Raw genomic sequence first — 23,560 nt, forward strand, 5'->3', positions numbered from 1 at the left:
TTACTGAAGTTGAACTTCTATAAGACTACCACAGTTTTAGTGACCCCAATGGGATTTATAGGGTTTATTTCGGCTTTATAAAATGTCGGTGCACAATGATTGCCAACCTTCTTGAATGAAACCTTTTCATTTTTCTACTTCAGTGATCGTAGTTGCCAGTGACTTTTAATATTCGTATTTGTACTGTTTCTCAATTTAAATGTATAATAATTGATGTTTAGAATCAGTTGGTTACCTTTAGCCAAGTAACAAAAACATGTTGTTCTAAGAGAATGTTTTTATTTATTGTTATTTTTTATTGCAATAAAATTTCGCTACTATTTCAAGATTGGTTTCATTTTATTTCCTTTTTGAAAGATGTGTGTATTTTTGGCTCTACTTTAGGTCCTAATCACAAATACTTGAGCTGGGCTTTTTTATATATTTTTTATCATTGTTTTATTATTCAAGCAGAATATATAATTGAACCGATAAATGTCTTCTTCAATGAAATGAAACTCAAGACATATAAATAAATATTCGTATAATAATGTCATCTTAAACGTAAACACTTAAAGGGGCACTTCACTGGTGTCCTTGCACTGTGACTGTCCCGACTGACTCCGCTGGTACGTGACGGAGTCCACGAGCGGCATGAGCTGCGCCGGCGCGGACGGGTTGGTGTGGGCCGTCGGCGGCGGCGTCGTCGCCAACTTATACTTCTCAACCAACCAATTACAATGTCCTGTCCGGGCTATCAATGTCATCAAATCTCTTCGATACTGTTTTGTCAAAATTGCGTATAAGAATGGGTTGGCACAAGCGTTTAGCGGGTAGAAGAATACTAGGAGCACTTTCCCGTGACTGACGTCGACTAGTGGCGCTCCAGCTAAAGCTGTTACTCCGAAGAACGCGACCGGCGCCCAGCACAGCAAGTCAGTTCCGATTAGGAGCGCCATCTTGTTTGCTATCCGTCGTTCTGCAGCCGCCGCTGCCCCTCTCCTGCCATAGTTTTCTCCACCACCCAGAGATCTATATATCTGCACGTAGCAGCCCACTATCGTGACCCAGGCTAACGCACTCACTAAGAATATCGACCCCTGATACACCGCATCGCCCACATCCTTACTCTCCACCGGTAAACATATTGAGGTAGACGAATAGTCTGACACGCCGGCCAGCGGCAAACCAGCCATCAAAAACGAATACAACCAGCCGCCGATCATAATCTTCGAAGCGGCTGATAAAGAAATTCTTCGCTCCAAGTAAATTGCATACGTTATCGCGAACCAGCGCTCCAACGTGACTATAGTTAGGGTAATGACTGATAACTGGCCTGAGAATACTGATAGAAAGCCGGCGATCTTGCAACCGGCGCCGTACTGCCAGTCGTACGCGTAGTTGAAGAACTCCCCGTAGGACCTGAGGTCTACTACAGCTAACATGAAGAGGTAGATTCCTGTGCAGAGGTCGGAAAAAGCGAGGTGGCACATCAGGAACCTCGGGACGGTCAGCTCGGTGTGGTTGGTGAGGAGCACGAGCAGAACAGCCACGTTGCCGACCACAGCCGCGGCGATCACGAACCACACGCTGGCTCGTAGCCACGACCAGCCCATCACATCTTCACAAGGGTTCAGAGCATCTGGTGCCGGCGTACATTCCACTTTTCTGGGGCTATAAGAGAAAAACATATTAAGAAATTATTGTCTGTGTGCCTTCGGGCACTAGATAAGTTAGGACTGTGCTATTTCCATACCTGATGCTAAAGTTCCCGCACTCGGCGGATATGGATCCGATCCGCAGCGTATTGTTGACAGGGTCGTGGAACTGGCCCTGGTCCTCATCGTCCTCCCAGCTGCCGGAGTCCGAGAAGTACTCATCCATTATGTTACCGTCGTACTCGTCACTTGTCGTGGCTGTGGAGACGTCGTCCTCCAACGAATCACTAGGAAACACAAAGGTCATCACTATTAAGTATAGTCAGCAAGTTTATAGATTTACAAGAAATTAATATGCGCATAAGTGCATAAAGAATTTGGGGTTTTGAACAAAATGACTTTAGCTCGATAGAATCTAATAAAACTGGATGATACCGATTTTGTAGAGCTGGATAACTGTAAACAAATCAAGCTTTGTTAACTTTGTTAACCGTAATAACGTGCGGTAAGTTCCATTATTTAAGAAAATCGAGGTTGTTCGAAATCGGGGCAACAAACATTTCAAGACACTCGCGTCTATTCTGTCCTTCAGGTTTCCAGAGAAGACGATATGAAGATTAGTAAGTAATACCACTTTTAAAAATTACAATAACTGAACTTACTTAATATTCTGCGGGACGGTATAAACCTTGATGGGTTCCAAAGACCGCCGCTTTCGATCTTCTTCTGATTTCTGCTGGCATTTCTGTAAGACAAACATTATAAAATAAAAGCGAAATTTATTATTTGTATGTAAGTCATAAAGCACAGGTACAGTCAGGTACATGTACGAAGACACCGACTACTAGAGCAGTAGATAAGAAAAGGTAGAAATAATATATTAAAAAATATTGATGTCTTACAGCTTGCATGAGGGCTATTTGCGTCTCGTAGAGTTTGTGCCGAGTGGGGTTGTGTCTCTCGGGGAACCGGAACGCGCAGCAGTGGAAGTGGTGAGTCAGGTACGCTTTCTGAAGCCTCTGGAACCGTTCAGTTCGTGTCGTTAAAAAATCATTTGACATGTAAGAGCCAATAAAACGTGAATATGCAACAAACTACTTTAATCACACTACAGTTGCCTGGAGTGAAGTGGAGTGTGGTTTATTTTACTTAATCACATTTTCAACAGTGGTCACTCACCTGGAACTCGTATATGGAAGGTATGTATTTGAGCGACGGTGTCTTCTCTATCCGAAGTGTTTCTAAGTTCTGGAGGCCCTCGGTGGGCAGTGAGGTAATAGCGGTGTTACTTAAATCTCTGGGAAAAAGCATGATCATTAAGTTGAAATAATGAGGTTGGACTAGTAAAATGTTGGAACTAGAAGAAGAACTCCAAGAACGGATATAGCATACTTTTCATAGCTGAGTCGCGGGTAAATTATGCTTTAACTATTATTAACAAAAATATCGAAGGTACTTACAATTGTCTTAAGAGTAAGTTAGCTGCAAAGGCATTATCATCTATATGTTTTAGTTTCGTGTTTCCTCTGAAGCTCCTGTAAAGAAAGAGACAACAATAAAATATTTTCAAAAATAAAATTCTTATAAATTCTAACAGGTTTTTCTTCCTGATACTTACAATTTTGAGATCTGTGCATTTTTGAATGCGAATGCTGGCACCTCTTCTAACAAATTGTAATTTAGGGACCTAAAATGAAAAACGAAAAAAGAAATTAATCAAAGATTAGTATGAAAAACAAATAACTGCAAGACAAAAAAATCACAGACGTCTAAATGTGCAATTTGCGGTTTGTGAAAGCATAGGTAGGTGTTGTAAAGATAATTTAGGTAAGCAATTTAACTAAGGATATTCATATTCATATACTCATATTTTCTATTAGATTCGCTCTCATTTCTCATGTAAGACCCAAATTGAAAAACAAAGGCCTCAAACTTTTTCTTTCAATCTTCCATGGTTTTTGGCCCTACAATCTCTTCTGATGTTTTTTTTTATCTACCCCACTAGGTCCTACTGCTGGGAGAAGGATTCCATCAAATCCTTCCACGACTCTCTATCTTGTTCAATATGGAACCAGTCCTCGCGGTTAGCGTTTGGATCGTCCCGCCACCGCTTCCTACGCCGGCACAGTGACGCTGACCTACCGCTGTATTTCATGTATAAAATTTAAATATTCCGCTGGACAGGTTCAAATTAGTCTCTTTACGTTATTTACAGTATTTTCCTGTCATTGTCCTACAAAGAAGGCTATAAACGTAAAAATTTCACGCAAAGCTGCAATGTAGTGTATGTAGTGCAAACTAATTAACGCTGTATTCGAGATATCGTTGGATTATCTGGTTGTTTGCTAAGCATTCCCTGATAAAATATGGACACTAATACTTACACTAGTTTTGTAAACAGAATTGTATGTTGTAGTTAAGTTGATAGTGATCTCTAGGCACGTTTTAAAAGCGTGGCAGAAAATACTTAAAGTGTCTTAAAGTATCTAAGTTTTAAAAGAAAGTGTTCTGCCAAGGTGCCAAGCTGTGAGTAGGGGTGATGCAAAAGCCAGGAACCAAAATTAAGAAAGTAAAATAAAAATAAGTAGCACATGTATGTACCTATGGACTTACACTTGATCGGCGCGCACGCGCAGTGCGTGCGGCGGCAGGCGCCTTATGTGGTTACCTTCCAAGTCTCTGCAAAACAAATTTTAGTTAAAACCTTCTTTCAATGTCTTACCAATTATCGAAGCTACGAGTAGGTACTACCGAAATCGGACTTGCCAAGAGTTTTTTTGCTTTTTGCCAGGGTATGCGGCACGATGCTTTATTTTGGGGATCATAAATGACGATGCGGCATAAACTAGGAAAACCCTTGACGGATGGCAACAAGCATACATATATGATACTTAGATTTATGATTATTATAGTTTTTAGAAATGTTTGCTGGTTTGCTCCATTTCGGATAGTGTTACGAAGCAATTTTGTTTGCTAAAATAACTTTGAGGACTTTGCACAACTTAAATCTTTACTACAGTGCTTCATATTATTTCCTAGTTTACGGTACTGTAAGCTGTTAGTTAGTTACTCACATGGCTTGCAGATAGGCGAGTGAGTTGCTATCCTTCTTGTTGTCGTGCACGTGACTTAGGTTCGGCACCTCCAACAGGCCAGACGTTGTGATGATGCTGTTGAAACATTACACTTTAGTTGAGAACTCCTTTGAAAAATGTGGGACTGTGAATTTTTTCAAAAGAAAAGCTTTATACAAGATCGGGACGCGAGGAAGTTGATACATGCAAACCCTTTGGAACGCACGTGTCTTTAGTTTCTGAAATTCGTTGAGGAAAGTATGTTACCTAAAGAAAAATCAATAAACATATAGAATAGTGATAATTAGGTTAATGTGTGAAAATGAAATTAAAATACATACGTACAATGTGCGCAGCTCTGGGAGAGACGGTAACGGCGCCACTCTATGCAGCCGCGGCGCTTGAGTTATGAATCTGTAAAAAAAAAAAAGGATCTAACTACAAAAGTACAACCGACTTCAAATAAAAAACGACTAAGCCACACTTGATGAACAAAATACACAATAATTGAAAACCTCCTAAACATAAGAAATTGGTTTTTAATAGTTTTTACTCTTGTTCGAAGTCGTTTGAAAAAGTTAGGATTAAAAACCATTATCTTATGCTGTATGTCATTGTGCTTATGGCGTGTGACCAGCAATAAAGATCAGAAACCTACACAAATTCTTCCTACTCATTTATTTTCTATGTTATTGCTACACAGTCATATATTCATTAGGTACGGTTGATCATTAATCTACGCTTAAAATGCTTTTAAGTGTAGCATAGGGGTGAATGACATAAAAAAGCGTTGCCCAGCAATACTACTTGGTTTCTCAGAGCGCTGAAGGGTGATGAATCAAAAATGGCGTCACCAACGTCATTCGATATCGTCAAACAGCGGTCAATCACTAACCTACGCAGTTCAGAGTGCTTGACCTATACCTACGACCATCTATAAATTCCATTATATTAACACTCAGAATATTATAGGCCTACTTAATTAAATGTAATTAACCAGTGGCCATTACTTTTATTACATTCAGGTGAAATAAAATAATAAAGTTGTAGAGTACAGTTTGGTATTTTCTACACAAAGTAGATTATGATCACTTACTTTTATTTCGTACTCAACTACACAAAGAGTCATGCAATGGCTTCAAAAAACATTTATGTTGAGGTTAAGAAAGAGATTTTCAAAACAAAAACAACTGGTTTGAAAAAAAAATGAATAAAGAAATGTTAACTTAAAATTATTATGAAAACGGTAAGATTAGGTTAGTTTATCCGTAACATATTTCGAATACAAGTCGATTGATTGATCGATTAAGTAGTTCCGTGTTTCGGAAGGCACGTTAAATTGTGGGTCCCGGCTGTTATTCCTACATCTTTGACAGTCGTTACAAGGTAGTCAGACGCTTGAAAAAGTCTGACAACCAGTCTAACCAAGGGGTATCGTGTTGCCCACGTAACTGGGTTGAGGAGGTCAGATAGGCAGTCGCTCCTTGAAAAACACTGGTACTTAGCTGAAAACGGTTAGACTGGTAGCCGACCCCAATATAGTTGGGAAAAGGCTAGGCCAATGATGATTGATCGATTAAGGAAATAAGAAAAAACTAAATAAGATATAGGGAGAAGTCAAAATACTGGTTTATAGCTTGTGAAATATTGAGTTTGTTTGTTGCTCGTAAAACTTCAATGAATCATACCACACCACCTACATAAAATGATGCTATAAATACAATAGAATAACAAAAACAGTATCGATACTGATCGTTAGGATCTAGACTTACAATGATTTGAGATAAGGCATCTTTGTCAGATCTTCGACAGCTATGTGCTCCAGTTTCGGCGCATCCATTATTGATCTGAAAACAAAATTATTCTTTATTCTTTGTCGTTTTTAACAGAACCCTATTGTAGATATCCGCTGTCCATCAGTTAAAGTTTATCTAGCCTTTTGGTCTGGTGGTTAGTGGCCCTGACTGCTGTACCGGGGCTCGTGGGTTCGATTCCCACCCAGGACAAATGTTTGTGTAATGAGCACGATCATTTTTTCTAGTTCTGGCTGTAATTTATCTATAATATTATGTATTTAGAAATATATAATTACTAGCTGTTGCCCGCGACTTCGTCCGCGTGGTTAGAAGAAATTGCGAAATCTCAAGTTATAGTAACTTGAGATTTAAACTATCCTATCTCTCAAGTTGGATCGAACTGCACATGGTGAGCGAATTTTATTATAATCGGTTGAGTGGTTTAGGAGTCCATTGAGGACAAACATTGTGACACGAGATTTATATATATTAAGTTGTTTCTCAGTCATCTAGTACTCATAATACAAGCTTTGCTTAGTTTGAATCTAGATGGCGTTGTGTAAAAGTTGAGGAATATTATAATATTACTTTTATTATATTCACGATTGTAAAAAACGCCATTTGAAGGTGGTCTGATGTAACAAGATATAAAATCAATCAAATGGTATTTGTACAGATTAGGAAATGGTTTTATCACTGCATTAGTGCTGTGATATCTATAAAGGCCAACTTGTAGTAAAGGAAGATACTTGTGAGCGTACGTTTTTCTTGTTTAAGCGGGACCAAGTAACATTTGGACAAACATTAACTTTGGAAGAAAATGCTTAAATGTATGGAGATGATAGGCCAATCAATATCAATTCTATAGGTACATTTGATTGTTTTCTATTGAAACTAAGAAACGACTTTAGAGATTTATTTTTGATAGTAATTATCGTGAGAATTATTAATTATTAAATAATGCAACGGTTTAATCATGATCTGACGCGGCGGGCTCATGATTTATCACTGCGGTTGGGTCCGAAAGTAGTCGGGCAACCCCGGTAAAGTAAATACGCGTCATTGAGCCGTTGCATCATTTCGATTTTAGAGATATCATCTCCTAGGGGATCAGGTCTCATTATTAAGTATGGGTACCTTCATAATATGGATGCTTGATCGGTTACTTACAGATGCTCTATCCTGCGCAGGTGGTAGCCGGCTGCGTGGATGGCCTTGGCGGTGAGACGCGTGATGTTGGTCTGGTGCAGCACCGCCGATACGCTCTCACTCATCGCATGGCCCGAAGCCTGCCGGCTGTCTGCAAATATCATGTATAAAATATACTATTCATACATGTTTTCCTTTACAGCAAAATTAGTACAGATATTCAGATACCACTTTATCTTAAAGTGATATTATTGAAGTTGTGGAAAAGAGATGTCGCATCACGTCTTGCAGTGCGCTGTCACGCTCCATAAGACACAAAATATTTATTATTATACTTTTACCAGTATCAGCAAGCCCAAGGTGGTATTTATACCTGTACCTCATTGCAGATAAACGGACCACAGTAGTGTGGTATTTCATACTCATAATTCTGAAATTCAGACTGAATTTCTGTTTGCGAGGAATAAGAAAAGTTAACAAAGACCAGCTATAGTTATGGTCTCGGTAACGTAAAGGTAGTAGGTTAGTGCCCGGCACAACGTTGTATTAAAGGTTTCCACGACGCAAATTCAATTTTAATAATATACAGTTTGGTGTTAATTTATTTCACTATGCTATGACTGATTTACAATAATATTTACATTAAAAACAGCGACTAATAATATGTTAAATTTCCATTTAACGGAGCGTTGACAGGCAGTTTAACACGTTGGCTGAATATCAACACGTTGAGTTTTATAAAACAAACAAACCTCTTTATACCAAAATAATTGATTGCTTTTAATATTTCGATATGACTGGTCCTGTTGGTCTAGTGGTTAGTGACCCTGACTGCTATACCAGAGGTCGTGGGTTCGATTCCCACCCAGGACAAATGTTAGGGAGCATCACAATAAACTTGAAATAGAATTTAGGCAATTTACGGCTCGAGCAGTTGAAGATGCAGCCAAAAGCAATTTCGAAATAACCTCACTAACAAGGTTTGAGGAGGTGATATATGACAAACATTGACGGACGTGCGTCAATCAACAGTTTCAAGATCAAAGTCCGAACGTATTTGGGTCAAATAAAACAAACTTTTGTCAAAATTAACGCGACTGAATTTCATGAACGCGCGGCGCATATACCGTAATTTGTCCGAAAATAAATGGCATATCTCAATATTGATGGAGTCTTTCAAATGAGTAAGCAACCTGTTTTAAGTCTTATCAAAAGAGAGATGTCATTATATTTAGTTAATAAGCCGCTTGTTTACCGAAATACGCCTTTTAAACTTCGCGATTCCATCCCTATGGCGGATAGGGATCCGGGAATTTAGAACATAAAATAATTCAATGTTAAAATGAGCTCCATCAAAAAGGACTGGCAGCCTCGCAAAGCCACCCGACGCACAATGAGCTGACTTGGCGAAATTACGTGCGGAAAAGCGAGCTCGCCACCAGTTACCAATAACTAAATATTAGAAGCAAGGGAATTCTATAAAACTGTCCAATCGGCTTCCTTTTAACTGTGTTAATCATTAACATTACAAAATATTTGGTTATCAGCGTATTATCTTATCTTTGTTTAAGTATTATGCTTGTTGTACAAGCACGCCGCCTGTGTGGCCTTTATACAAACTATATGCTCAGGCGCAGATAAACACGCTTTCACGTATTTTGATAGCGTTACGTTGATCCTTGTGTCAATCATGATTCACATACTAGCGAGAGAGCCTGACATCTATTTTCGATTTAAGTTATTTTTTAATTATCCTTCTCCATAACTTTTCTTTTCATATCACACATCCGGCTATCCGTGCAGCCAGGCGACTGCACGGATAGCCGAGGTTGAGGTCACCACGCCAAACGCACTGAGTGCGTCGTGTCGCGGGTTCGATCCCCGCGTAGGACAAGCATTTGTGTGATCCACGAATGCTTGTTCTGAGTCTGGGTGTCTTTGTGCATGTGAGTTGTATGTTTGTAAACCCCCCGCGACAAAAGGATTAAATTCCTTAGTGCGGTAATCGTAAAAAAAGGAGAAAGGTGTCAGCGTTTAGAAACCGCCTGTAGACCTCTGACGTCGTTTTCAACGCACCCTTGAAAAAATCTAAGTTGTGCTGGTTTCCCCGATGTTTTCCAAATAAGATGTATACACGATTTAAGAATATATTTAAGTTCGTTTGACCCTTGCCTGTAACATAACAGATACTTGAGTATAATATTGTGGTAATGAAGAAGTCACGATGACTCTAACTGCGACTGTCAACACACACACGTTACGAAGGATATAGCGTTGATCTTATAACTATGGAATCTTGTTTGATATCTCAATGGGTGTTTCAATCGATTTAAATATTTATTGCAGATAGTTTTAGGTGTGGTTTCTTAGGTTTACGCGAATGTTAGACATTGAAATGAAACTATTTTTACGGATTTTATTTTTATTTTAGATTTTAGTTCCCGACGTTTCTTAGATTTTTGTCCGTCGTCCGTTACAGTCATCAATTTGTGAGTGATAGAGCATAACAACCAAATTGATAATTGATATTTTTTCTATTTGTACAGAACAGTCAGTATCAGGAGTCCGACTCGCAATTGAACGTTTTATGTTATAGATTTCGAAAAACAACGACATCGTTAGGTGACATTGTCCGAAGTAAGTTAAGTTTAAATTACTTATTTCTCACTCTCCTCTTTAACTATTTCCGATTAATTCGTAGCATTTTCCAAAACAGTCAATCGCTTCCCGTAGCATTTGTTTCACCGTCGATCCTGGCTGATAGGAGAAGCAATGACGGGCAAGACGTGTGGTGGGATTTGCCAAAAAAAATGTGTTGAAGCAGGTAGATAGTGATAGGTGTCTTTTCATAATTAAACTTAACGCGATAAATATTTTCATGTGGAGTGGTAATTCTAGTTTCTATGTGGAAGTCAAGATTTGGCATAACGCTCATATCAGTGGTGTGGTATAATTAAGAGATGACGACGTCATCACATTAACGACCATCGCTGAAACCCGCTGGGGCTCTGCTGTTAAATCAAACCTTAAGCTTTGGTAAGAATTGACTGTTTTTTAGGCTAAGTAAAGTTTCATGTTAGATATAATGTCATTCAAAATTCTAAAAACGCCCTGTAAAGAAAACGTATTAGATACTTTTAAATTAAATTTGGTAGGTATATAGATAGCTCCGAAACACCTTATTCCATCTTAAAAACTTATTGGCAAAAGCTGTTATTTACGACCCTACGTCCTATCATTAAGTACTTGCCTACTTTAAAAGTTCTTGTGTATTTAAAAGGGAAAAGCTGCGATCAACAACTGGAAAGGAAACAATTTTGTTTTTCACGCATTTCGTTTGAAACGCCGCGCTAATTAAGCGCAAGAAACTTCCACGGACCCAAGGCTAAGGGCGAAATTTTGACACCATACTTTAGGTAATTAGGTGACGTCACGTTCCAGAAAACAAACCTCACATTATCCACTGTTTATTTAAGATCGAGTGACAAGAATACAATTAAGAAAATTGTAACACGTGGACATTGTTCAGTTTCCATTCAATTAAAAAGCTTGTGATAATTGGAGTGTGGTGCAGGAAGCTTTTATTAGATAAATGTGAATTGGACTCGTGTATTGTATGAAGATACACGAGTCCAATTCACACAGGAGATACTTTTTTATGATAGAACTACAAATGAATTGTCCAAACTATTATCCTATGTAACCTCTCCGAATATTAATTTATGGTGTAGAGTTTGTTATTAGCAGCCCCAATAGCCAAGTAAAAAGTCTTGGAGACAGTTTTACGGAGTTCAACGTCTTTAAAATTCTCAAAAGAATATTTAATAAAAAAAGACATCATCTCATTTATAGGACTTCGTACATTTACAGAGCGAAAATATTAGGTCTGCGTGTGGACCAGACAGTAATGCCATCACTAATTCGGCTAAACCTACTTACGAATATACTGAATATTTACTTGTTTTGATAATAATAATCATGATCATGTTTTCTTTTATCAAAACAATGAATAATTTTCATAAATTATGGTCATTTATAGACTCGGTATCACCCATTACTATTCACATACCTTATTTTCTTTATTTGTTTAACACAGGAGGCTTAACGCCAATCTTTTGAATACACATAAGTACGTATTAAGACTCGCTAATCTCAAGTTATTCCTAACTCTTAATCTTTATTATGCGGCTTAGTCATAATCTACTCTCATAGGTATATAACATATTTGAATTCTTAGATAGATTTATCAAACCAGTTCACTTTAATACTTGTCTTAGTTTATCTGTAATACTATGCAGGAATTTATGCATGTGAAGTAAATAGAAATACCTAGGTATATGTATTGCGTATCGTGTTGGCTTCCTACAATCTTTACGTTAAATAAGAGACTATTGGATGTCTTTGTAAAGCACGCTGCATTTAAAAGCATTTTTATATCGTACCTCTGTAATATTTAAAACATCACTTCACTTCGTGACAGTCGAAAATTTAGCAGATTGAGACGACGGTGCCAGAAAAAAGAACTACCTTATCTAGATTTTCCGATTACATTTCTGCTGACAAAGTTTAAGGCAATCGAGTTATAAATCCCGCAATAAAACCGCCAAAGTCGCGGAATCGGATAATCTCGGTGTTATTGACATTCCACGTTCAAAAGACAATTGAATCGATAAACACCCGCAACCACTTTAAATACGAAAGATAATATAATGCTTGAAATCTGCAGCTGAACGGAATATTCCGATATTTATGGTCGATATCGATCCAGTATTGCTGTTTAAAAATAGCTAACAAGACGTTTATAAAAACTATTTTTAAGATACCTATCAAATGTTTGTCAAGGGTAGACTTGTTTTGTTATATAGAAGGCTTCTTCCAGGATATGGCTAAATTTCAAAGGCAACCTTATTCTCTATTCCTTATGAAATGCAATCTTATTTTTTTTTTCGTTTTAATTTTAATTATCATCATCATCATCATCATCATCTCAGCCTATAGCAGTCCACTGCTGGACCGGTTCATTGCCACATTAAGTTTCTTTGACAACTCCCGCCCGCTCTAATCGCCATACATTGGCATACTTAATAACACCTTCGATTTCAACTATCGTTGGTGGATCAGACGAAAGGGATTCTACCCCCAACCATGCCGCACTCATGCTGATTTTCGCATTTCTATAAATGCTAACTTAATTTAAGATAAAATTAAGATTTTCATTCTTGTATGGCTAGCTCTTATCACCGCATATATATTTGTAACGAGAATCAAAGTAAAGAAAAAGAACGGCTCACAGGATACCATCGCTATTACGTAAAAGTTCTCCCGTAATTACGTACCTACATCCAAACACTAATGAAAGTCGAGTACTTTCTATGGTCAGTATAATGAACTGAATAACAAATGACGGAGGATGTCGTACAAACGTTGCCCAAATGACATGTTTGACGTAACGTGACGAGTCGCGACGTGACTGATGAAGTCCTATATATTTGTTTACCTCATTCGTAAGGTCATGAGTAATACACAAATGAAATGAAGTTAAATCATTAATTCTGCAAAAAGGATATATCATCACTTTAAAATGTCTTTTTTGGGAACGAACTCCATCGTCTCATCGACACATTCAGCAACCGGTTAGGTATGGTTCCGTACGTGATTTATTTACGGTAACATAAGGGATTATAACATAGGAAATACTACACTATCCGTGCAAAATGTTTCAATCCTACTAGTATTATACACGCGAGAGTTTGTATGTATGGATGTTTGTTGCTCTTTTACTCAAAAACCTCTGAACGGATTCAGCCGACACTTGTTACACAGATATTTTGTAACCAGGATTAGCACACACAATCGTTTTTACCCGATTTTTATGTGCCCGTGGGATCATTTTCGGTTTGTAGCGGGCGGGTACTATGGCAACAGCTAGTTATAAAATAAAAGTAATTTCGTCTTTATAACAACAAAACTATATTTGCTTTAATTATCTTGAGACGTTTAACATTTTTATCATCTTAATCCACGAACAGTGTAGCTCGAGCTATGCTAAAATGAACCTTAACACTTTGGAATAGTGCACTGTGTATGTAACAAATAAACAGCGCAGGTCTTAGTGTCAATTAGCAACCAGTCTGTTGATTAATCTACTTCAATACAGTGTAATGCACGTCTACAATGCATATGGTTTATAGCTACACTATACTCTGCTTGTTTATAACGTTTGCATTTGGATTAGGGCGTCTGAAAATATATTTTTAAACGAATCCCGCACTAAATTCAAGGAAACGTTCAAGTTGTAAGTGACTATACTTAGGACAAGCTTTCGTGGAACACAAAAAAATACTTTCGGATCGATCCCCGCTTGGACGTTTGGCGTGTCGACCTCAACCACTCTCGGTCTCAATTCTACTGTTTACTAATGACCGATGAAGTAATGAAAATTGAGTTAAAATTACACTTTCTTATTTTTTTAAGCATTTTTTTACATAATAATTTCAAATTTAGTTTGGGACGGTACACTCTTGAAGGTCAATACAATGAATTTTCAGTCATTGTGTTGGCAAAATGCTCATTCATCGGCCATTGTAAATAGCAGAATCGGGGCCCTGCTATCCGTGCGGCGTGCAGTCAAGTATTTAACAATCGCAACGCAAACAATGATATTTTATTGTATTTTTATTAAAAAAAACTTTTCAGACGAAAGTCAACAAAACTTTTTGTTTCAGTTTGTAGAAACAATAAAGTTACGTATTTCGTGTTTTCATAGTATTTTAAGACAAAAGATATGTTTGCTATTGTTATGGACTAACAAATGCAATATGCAATCAAAATACTAGAAATAATTTCAACACAATTAATGAGACATCGTCAGTTTTTACAATTATAGCAACTTCTTAGTGCCGTCTCGTTTGGCAATCATTTGGGTTATTTGTGTTCCGGACACTGCTGCACGGAAGAGCGATCTAATACTTTTGCTGTACCAACGACAAAATCGATAAATTACTCACCTAATAAATTTATCAGAAAATATTTCAATAATCAGAGAATTCTGTTGAATAATGCCCAAAATCATTGTACCATTCGTTTTAAAAATTGATATTTCATAATTATTAGTCGTTTTTGGGAAGCTTATCAAAAGGAACGAATTGCGGAAAAAAGGGGCGCCCAATACCCAGCAGCCAGCATTAGTATATCAGGTTGTCATGATGATATGATAAATACTTCTACGGAGCTGTTTGCTTAGGATCCAATCCAATTGTGCGAAATTATGCAAACAAACTTTCCACACATACAACATTCAAGGAAAGGTTAATTTTTGGTAATTCATCTTAATGACGCAAATGGAAAGATGACAAGACTACGTACAGTGAATAGACGATCACTCGACACATAAAGTATCTCGCATGCACATCAAAGGCTACCGACTAAGCTATGTCAATGGCGTCAAATCGTAAATGTCTAAGCAATTTATTGAAGGCCATTTAGTTTATTTTCAACTTCGAAAAAGGTAGTTTAGACTATATTCAAATAAAAATATGAATATGAATACCATGGATAAACAACGAAAAGGTCTTGTAAAGTTTACTCATTAGTCCGGGAGCTGCACTCGTCAGTCAACCGACTGTACAAATTTTGCGGGAATGAATTTCTATACCGTAAGTTTAAAAGTCTGACTGTAAAAATAAAATGAGGATTGCATTTCATAAGGAATGGAAAATAAAATGCCGTCGATATAACAAACCAAGACTTGGTTTGTCCTTGATGATCCTTGATGAACATTTTGATAGCTATCTTATTTTTATTGTTCTATATTATGTTAAGTATACTATGTATAGTAGGATGCAGGTCCGCTGGTCGCGCTGGAGAACAGAACAGAACAAATAGAGACGTCCAGCAGTGGACAGCTATAGGCTGAGATGAGGATGTAAAATATTGGGAAAAGAACAAAGATGTTATATCCATGGCTTTCCTTCCATGTCCTTAAAATCCCTAACAATAAGGCTCCTAAAGATGTAGTACCAAGAATTATAAGGGCATAGAAACAAGACAGAAAAAATAAGCTTAACACAATAATCCACCTTCTGGAAACTTGCTAAGTTATCAGCTAGTGTACAAACAAAATGTTTTACTCAATAAACGGCGAAATAAAATTGTTAACACCGTCGGACACGTGTTTGTTTAGCGATTAGCAGATTATAACTATATGGTATGTGCTGTCTGATAAAATGCATGTTTTGCAATATTTTGCACTGGGTATATTATTCTTATTCTATAACTAAAAGATATCTTGCAGCAGATCTGACTGAAGATGGCAGGACGAGACGAAAATTAATAAAAAAAAAATAGCAGTATAAGGGCCTTGCAATGAACATAATTGATAGTCAATGTTGATGTTTGTTTATTTGCCTGTCTTCCTGCCATTTTAAATTGTAAGTATCGAATATTGATCTAAAGTTTGAGGATCATTATCAAAGGGCAGCTGTCACATTATTTTTCAAACGCCCTTGCTAAACACGCACTGTTCCACATTAATTTCTCGGTCAGTACTGCGCTTTTCCGTGTTTACTAGTTATTAACTTACTTTTTTATACTCCTTCTTCGTTTCTATTAATTTCAGTTAGTTGATGAAGAATTTACTGCGAGAAAAAGAACTATGTTTAGGAAAAAACTGAATGTCTTCCATAACATTCTCAAACTGCCATAAGCTAAGGAGCTCTATAATAGTACAGTTTGAACACTAGGGGAGAATTGTTTTTTTTTTTCAGAATCTATTAAGTTTGGTACTTTCTTAAAAGGTTTTCATTTAAATCTATGGATCCAAACGATAAATTGTTGGGAATAACTAGGAACTAACCTTAGGATAACCAAGAACATACATAAAAAAGAAACATGACAATTCAAAAACACATTTACAAAATGGAGGCGACTATTACAATTAAAATCTATAACAAACATTTATTTAAACATCTACGCAATTTAATTAAACATAAGGAACGGGATTAATATTGTTTTTCGCAGGTTTTATTTGAAATAAATTTAAGTATTAACGAGACGTGTGACGTTCGTACATTGTTGTATACTGAGGTTCTCAGTTATCTGATAAGAGAATTTCAGAGGCTTTAGAGTGTATCTGTGGCTTCCTCTGTGCCTGCTGTTGATCTAGAAATGTAGTGGTACGGTCAGCGACGATGAACAATACATTTACGACCAGAGATAACTATTTAAAGACATCTGTTAAATTGTTCTGGAAGTTTTCGTACATTTTTGGTTTTCGAGCAGAGGGCTTCCTACCGAAACTCATTTAATTTTATTTTTATTTACTTTCATTTGAAACTTGTTTTGGTTTTCGATTCACACCTAAACTGAGTTAAACCGATATCCAGTTGCCATCCAGTGTAATTAGTGTTGTAAGCTGTCGATCGAGCGCAATCCCAACTCGTGCCACTCCATCAATGGGCGGGTTCCAAGGTTTCAATTCGATTGATAAATTACTACATTTGTCGGGAGTAAGCCTATAGATCTATGCAGCTAGCCTGAGCGCAGATTTTGACAGCTTCACCAGACTATTTGAAAGTCGGTCTTTTATTTTGTTTCAAAGCAGACCAATAGCTATGTTTACTTTTGTTTTATTAAAATAATCTATCACAAAACATTTTCTTACATTAATTGGAGAACTATGGTCCAAATATTAGGCAATTTGTGCGGAGGTTGATTAGGCAGGAAACATTATGTTCCTTATTAAATGATGTAACGGTTAACTCACGCGTATTTATCGGGGTAGCCCGACTAGTTTCGGACCCAACCGGAGTCCTTAATCATGAGCTGACGCGGCGGGATCGCGAGTGATCATTCAATAATGAATCATTCTCACGACAGTTACTATCAAAACATTATGTTCCTGCCTGGTCATCATGTATTTTATATGTAGGTACTGTTATTTCAATGTTACTAACACTAGATTATAAGCTGTTTGTAATACTAACAAAATATGGATCACTGTTGTCCGAAATAAATTAATTTGAATTTAATTAATTTCCCACTAAACCAGTTTAGTGGTTTGACTGTGGGTGAGTCGCAATCTTAATTTATCTTGTTAATATGACAGTTTTTATATTCATTTGTTGTTGTCTATACCTATATAGGTATCTACAACGAGCCTATATCAATCTGACGTTCCATTTTAGGTTAGGTTTATGTATCAATGCGATTATATCTAGACCTGGAACGCAACATTGCAATCAAATGTTCTATTATAAAATAGAAAGCATCTAATGTTCAAAGTTAATAGTTTCTTGCCTTTTATAGTTAAGTAATACACACTGTATCTGTATGCTTAACAGTTTAGGGCTAGCCTAGAATATATTTAGTTGCTGAGCCTACTTTAAATAAGTGAAAATAGGAAGGATTTGTCATAAAAAGCGCGGTAACTTATCATATGTTCTGTATTCCATATTCAAAGGTACCGGAATTAACCGGAAGATAACATTTTAAACTGTATGTCAGGCAAAGATAATGCTTCATACATCCACTGTGTTCAAGTATTTATAAAATCTATTTTCGTATATTGAACATCGATGTTTTATCTATCGAGATTATGTTTTTACTGCTATCACGCACTGCCTAGGTTGATTTAAGTACCTAACTTGTTTTTGATAAAGTTTAACTTGAATATTATAGAGGAAAATCGATTTATTTTTAAGTTTCTGGCTTTATCGTTTTATTGTTTTAAATCCTTTATTATTGCTGCTTCGCGGGGATTTTTAATTGTCATACGATAAGGTGTTTCTTAAACATAGTTTATTTCAAGAGCCGTTAGATGTGCATACTCAATAGCAGGCTATTTCTTCTCTAACTAAAGGTTCTTATAAAAAAACAACCTATAGAGAACCACGGACAACCTACCAACAATACAAAGAAGAATTCGTACATAGTTGTCATAATGATAGATAATAAAAGAAGTCATGAAGATCAACGAATAGTCTGATGAGCGGCGCCGCGGGCGGCAAATTGTAGTTGTACAACTATGTTATTTACACGCACCGCCTAATAGTAAACGGACAATGGCTGATCATAGACCCAAGAACATAGCAGACGGAGACGAAGATAAAAGACTCAAAAGGGAACAAGGAGATCAAAAAACAAGTATCTAACCAAATTTATATCTTCAAAATCAGTTAAGGCAGTTAAAAGATAACAGGTATGATGGAATAAATAACTCCTTTTTCCGCAAAGAAAACATTTGCGTGTTTCCTATATTTTTTATTAGATTTTTCAAATGGGTGAGGAATACCTAAGTATATATCTAATTACTAGGTATATAGATATTTGTCAGTGTTGCTAAACCTGATTACTATTTCGATTAGATATAAAACAACTATAGACTGATATAATAAATGCAAATATTATTATAACTAGCAAAATCATACATTTTATAACTAAATGATAGAACTGAAATGAGTATTTTATTATTTTTTAATTTTCCGCTAACAGGGTCGATAATGATAACCACCACAAAAACCACCCGGGAAAAGGCCTGATCCTAGCTGTAGGATATTTATTAGCTGATTATAGAAATATAGAAGACATAAAACTTTACCATTCCATGCAATACTAGGGTGCGTTTGGGTTAAACGAACGCTAAAGGAATATAGGTCATTGCAACTCAGCTAACTCAATACTAACACAATGTTTTCCAACATTGGCGTGTACCCAAAGACACGTGTTTGTTTGTCTGACGTCAAACTCGTGCAACACAAACTACACCATAGATGTTACTCTATTAACGTTTTAGGAATTAAAGTGATCAGCCCTTTTAGACAAATGAAGTTAGAAAACGCTCTTATAGAAAAAAAAAACATTTGGATCGCTTAGTCATTATGATTTCACATATTTATAATTTCACGCGTATTTATCGGGATCGCCTGACCAGTTTCAGACAAAATCGGAGTCTTTTACTGACGTTTCACGTGACTTGTACCCTTGTTCCTGTCATTTTCGTACATAAGAGCCTTTTCTATCAACGTTTATGTATAGGTATAACTTCAAATGTTTGTCCATTTCTGTATCCGATAATAAATATAATAATGAATCAACAGTTCAGCTGATTTCTATAAATACATCATCAGATTCAGTTAGCTGACGCGTGTATCACTGGGTTTATAACATTGCTCTAAGTCGAGTCGGAAATGGGTTGAAAAGGCTACATTAAAATTTATTTTGTAGTGTTTTCAATCGACTTCAAATAAGAGGAGGTTTCTAAAAACGTCTGTACATTTTTGTGTGAGACCCCAGAAGTGGATTAACCGAATTTATTGATGCTTTTGTGATTTATCGTGACCAGGGCCGGATCTAGGGGCCCGGGGGCCCCTAGGCCTCACGGTAGTGGGGCCCCTTGGTTCAAGTTATTTTCATTCAGTGAAAAATTTATCGCGCTTTTTTTTAGATGCCTACTTTGGTGGTGGGCCCCTGGTCATAGTGGGTCAATAGGCACTGGCCTAAAGTGCCTAATGGATAATACGGCATTGATCGTGACCATCAGGTTTAGCTCAATACAGTCTTCGAAGGCAGTGGTAAGTGGTAACTTTACCACAGTAACAAAATACATTACAATGTTTACTTTAAGGATTATCTTATTGAGCTATTTATCTGAATTATTTATAACTTGTTCAGTGTGTGGGTATGTAAAATTATGTAGTGATGAATATAACAACACAACAAATCTGAATTAGTATTTACGGATAAAACAGTCATACATAATTTGTAATGTTTATTGCGGAAAACTTACAATACAGATCATGTTTAGAATACATTCTGATGGAAAAATAACAACGAAAGTATGACTTACTTTTTGAGCTGGAGAAATAATGATGAATTTCATCCGGCTGAAAATCCAGACTAGACAATGATATAACATTGTTTATTTATCTCAAATTATATGGTTTTTTTTATCGAGTGTAGAAGTGTTGATTTTTAAGGTGCATTGACTATCGTTGCTACCGTTGCTCTGACTTGCAAATATGTGATAAAAGATGTGAATCACAAACAAAAATAAATTTAGAAATATACTAAATCGCACCCGGAACTTATCGCGATATAGTAACTGTACTGTACTACTGAATAAATCGGATCAATTTTCATTTTTAGACATTGACAAAACAACAAGATTTTTCGTAGTTTTTAAGTATTAATATCACTGTCAATACTCTGAGCGTAGCAATATAGCGGATTTAAAAATTTCATGAACAGGACTGGTACGTGAAAGGTCTCGGGTTCAATCCAAAAGCACGCACACACTTTTAGAATATTGTGTGCGTTTAAGAAATAAATTCACCAGTTTCCGTGTTTTGGAAGGCACGTACAAATGTGGGTTCTTCGTAGCCTAAGCCTTCACTAGTCTTCGTAGCCGAACTCCATCAAGACATAATCAAAGGTCAATTATACCGTTGAATTAGGTTTTAGCTTTTCAGAATATATATAAAACGTCAATAGTCATGATAAAACTAAAGGCGACTACCCACTACACCGTTCTATGAACGTGTCCGGCAAAAAAATATTCTCTGTATTGAAAAGTATGCGACCATGGCCCGTTCCGTTACCGACCAGCATCGTTGTCTTTTTAATAATGGGCAGACTCCTTAACATTTTAGGTCACAAGTCGGTGACCTCAGTGCTAAGTAAGTATGTTAACTTCTACCTAATTTAAAAATCTGAAAAATACTTGTCATTCAAATATATGGCATTTAATTTCAATGTTAAGTATATTTAGTAGGTTTTTTGGAGTCCGTACGGATAATATTGTTAATACGTGTCTTGTCAAATTTAATGTTCGTGTTTAGTCGATGCTCTCGATAGAGGCCATTTCTTTATTTTTCAGTTAGTAAAAGAAGAAGTTAATTTACCATCCACTCCATGCAGACATAATTTGAGGACAAAAAAGGCCGGCGTAGAACTATCTGATATTTGATGGAATATTTAAGATTCGAAGAGCTTCAGGGTAAAACTGTTTATTCAGCATTAACTAGAAACATATTAAGAGTCAAAATGAAGAGAGATCATCGTAAAAACCTAGTCGAAAAATTTGTCTACACGACATTCTTTGAAAAACCCCAAACAAACATGAAATGTTTAATATATTATGGTAAGGAAGTAACATAATTATTACAAAATTCTGCTCCAAACAAAATCATAGCTACTGATAATTTGTCAGTTTTGAGCGATGCGTGTTTGCGAGCGGTATGCGGCAGATTAACGTATGACTTTGTGTTTTTATCACAAATACAATCATGTGATTGTTATTTATATCGAGTACCATAAAGTCATCATAAATTAATCGTAAAATAACCGTCGCGTTTCATTGCGTCGTTGACATCATCGGTTTGCAAAAATCTGTTAAGAAGTGTTCAGATGTTTAGGAGTAAAAACGTAACAAACTGCGTTTATTTTCAAGTGAATTAACAGAAATACTCTCTCAAAAAACCTTTAGTTGTATTTTATAAAAAAAAAATAAGGTTTCATTGCTCTATAAACTTCGAAAAGTTGTTTTTCCTATTTTACATATTTTCCTATCATAAATATTTTCACATACAATAAGTCTATATGTAGCCCGTTAAGTCCGTGAGCCTAAGAGGCCGGTGCTAAAATATCACAAAAGATACATAACAAATAACAGTCCACTAATATCCTTGTCAAATACTTACCAACTCCTCACAAATACTTCATCACGAAGCATTCTCGTGAGACCCTCATTAATACGTAATTTAACACGTATTGTAATGTACCAACAAATTGACACTTGTATAAAATTGTGCGCAAAATATAATAAAATGCGAATATAGAAAAGTTATAATACTAAATCCGCTTGTATAATTTTCCTCTTTACTCTCATTAAAATTGTTCGCAAAAAATGGAGGTTCGATTCCCGCGTAGGACAAGCATTTGTGTGATCCACGAATGCTTGTCCTGAGTCTGGGTGTCTTAGTGCATATGACTTGAAAGTTTATGAAACCCCCGCGATACAAGGATTAAATTACTTTATTCGGGTGAAAATTTACAATAAAATAATAACAACAGCGTTATTAATTAAAACATATGAAAAAGCTTCCACGAAAAATATAATTATAACAAAAGGAAGTACTGACAGATTTTGCCAGAACAAAAAAGATTAACTGGCAGAAATACAGCAAGAAAATTAAACCCATCTTACCAATTAAAACTAGGACGACAGTCCACACCGATAATCCTCTAAACATCATCATATTGACTAGTCAATTAACACTAAACACAAATCATCTTAATCGAAACTGTCTTAACATTGTCCTATTAGCGATCACTTAATTAACTTATAAAAACATTTCATTGTTTTCCTAACACATTACTATTTATTACACCATATTTACTGATTAAATAAATCTAACGAACATTTTATTCACGAATTCTATTAATTATTTCACGCGTTGCTTGGTACATTTAGAGTACGCCCGCTTCGATCAACATCCAAGTTGCAACTGGCACTCACGCGGGCGGGAAATCTCAACATTCAAGATTTTTTTTCAGGCGTAGTCAACGGCCGTTTTCATGAACGTGCAAAAAGTTTTCAATGATATCTTCACAAACAAAGACTCTGGGTATTAGTTTTATCGTGAATAGTGTAGCAAAAGGACAATGGGTTTTATTTTATTTTGATAACGCATTGTTGTATTATGATTTAACTGTACATTCAATGGTAGTCTGGAAATTATAATTAATTATTTAGTTAGCAGTTACCGTTGCCAGTTATTGTGACTTATATTTTTCTGTCTTTTAAAATTACTTTAGATATTATTATGATGTAGGAAGTTTTCTTCATCAATGTGATTAAAATTTTACAAAGAAGATTGTTTTGAGCTATTGACTCAACGATACCGAT

At 36.3% G+C, this 23,560-nt stretch overlaps 1 protein-coding gene across 1 annotated transcript; it reads right to left on the reverse strand.

Annotated features, from left to right (window-relative positions):
* Nucleotides 1-506: 506 nt before the first annotated feature.
* On the reverse strand, nt 507-23,208 carry LOC113491988 (lutropin-choriogonadotropic hormone receptor-like). Its single transcript, XM_026869240.1, has 13 exons — nt 22,859-23,208; nt 7,678-7,807; nt 6,484-6,558; nt 5,057-5,125; nt 4,712-4,807; nt 4,251-4,316; nt 3,256-3,324; nt 3,098-3,172; nt 2,817-2,934; nt 2,540-2,656; nt 2,300-2,382; nt 1,736-1,924; nt 507-1,653 (listed from the first exon to the last, which is right to left on the reverse strand). Exons 1-13 carry the CDS (start codon nt 22,908-22,910, stop codon nt 552-554), a joined length of 2,241 nt encoding a protein of 746 aa, XP_026725041.1. The 5' UTR covers nt 22,911-23,208; the 3' UTR covers nt 507-551.
* Between the last annotated feature and the right edge of the window lie 352 nt (nt 23,209-23,560).

Source organism: Trichoplusia ni, chromosome 1, assembly GCF_003590095.1.
Source record: "Trichoplusia ni isolate ovarian cell line Hi5 chromosome 1, tn1, whole genome shotgun sequence".
NCBI classification, from domain to species: domain Eukaryota; kingdom Metazoa; phylum Arthropoda; class Insecta; order Lepidoptera; family Noctuidae; genus Trichoplusia; species Trichoplusia ni.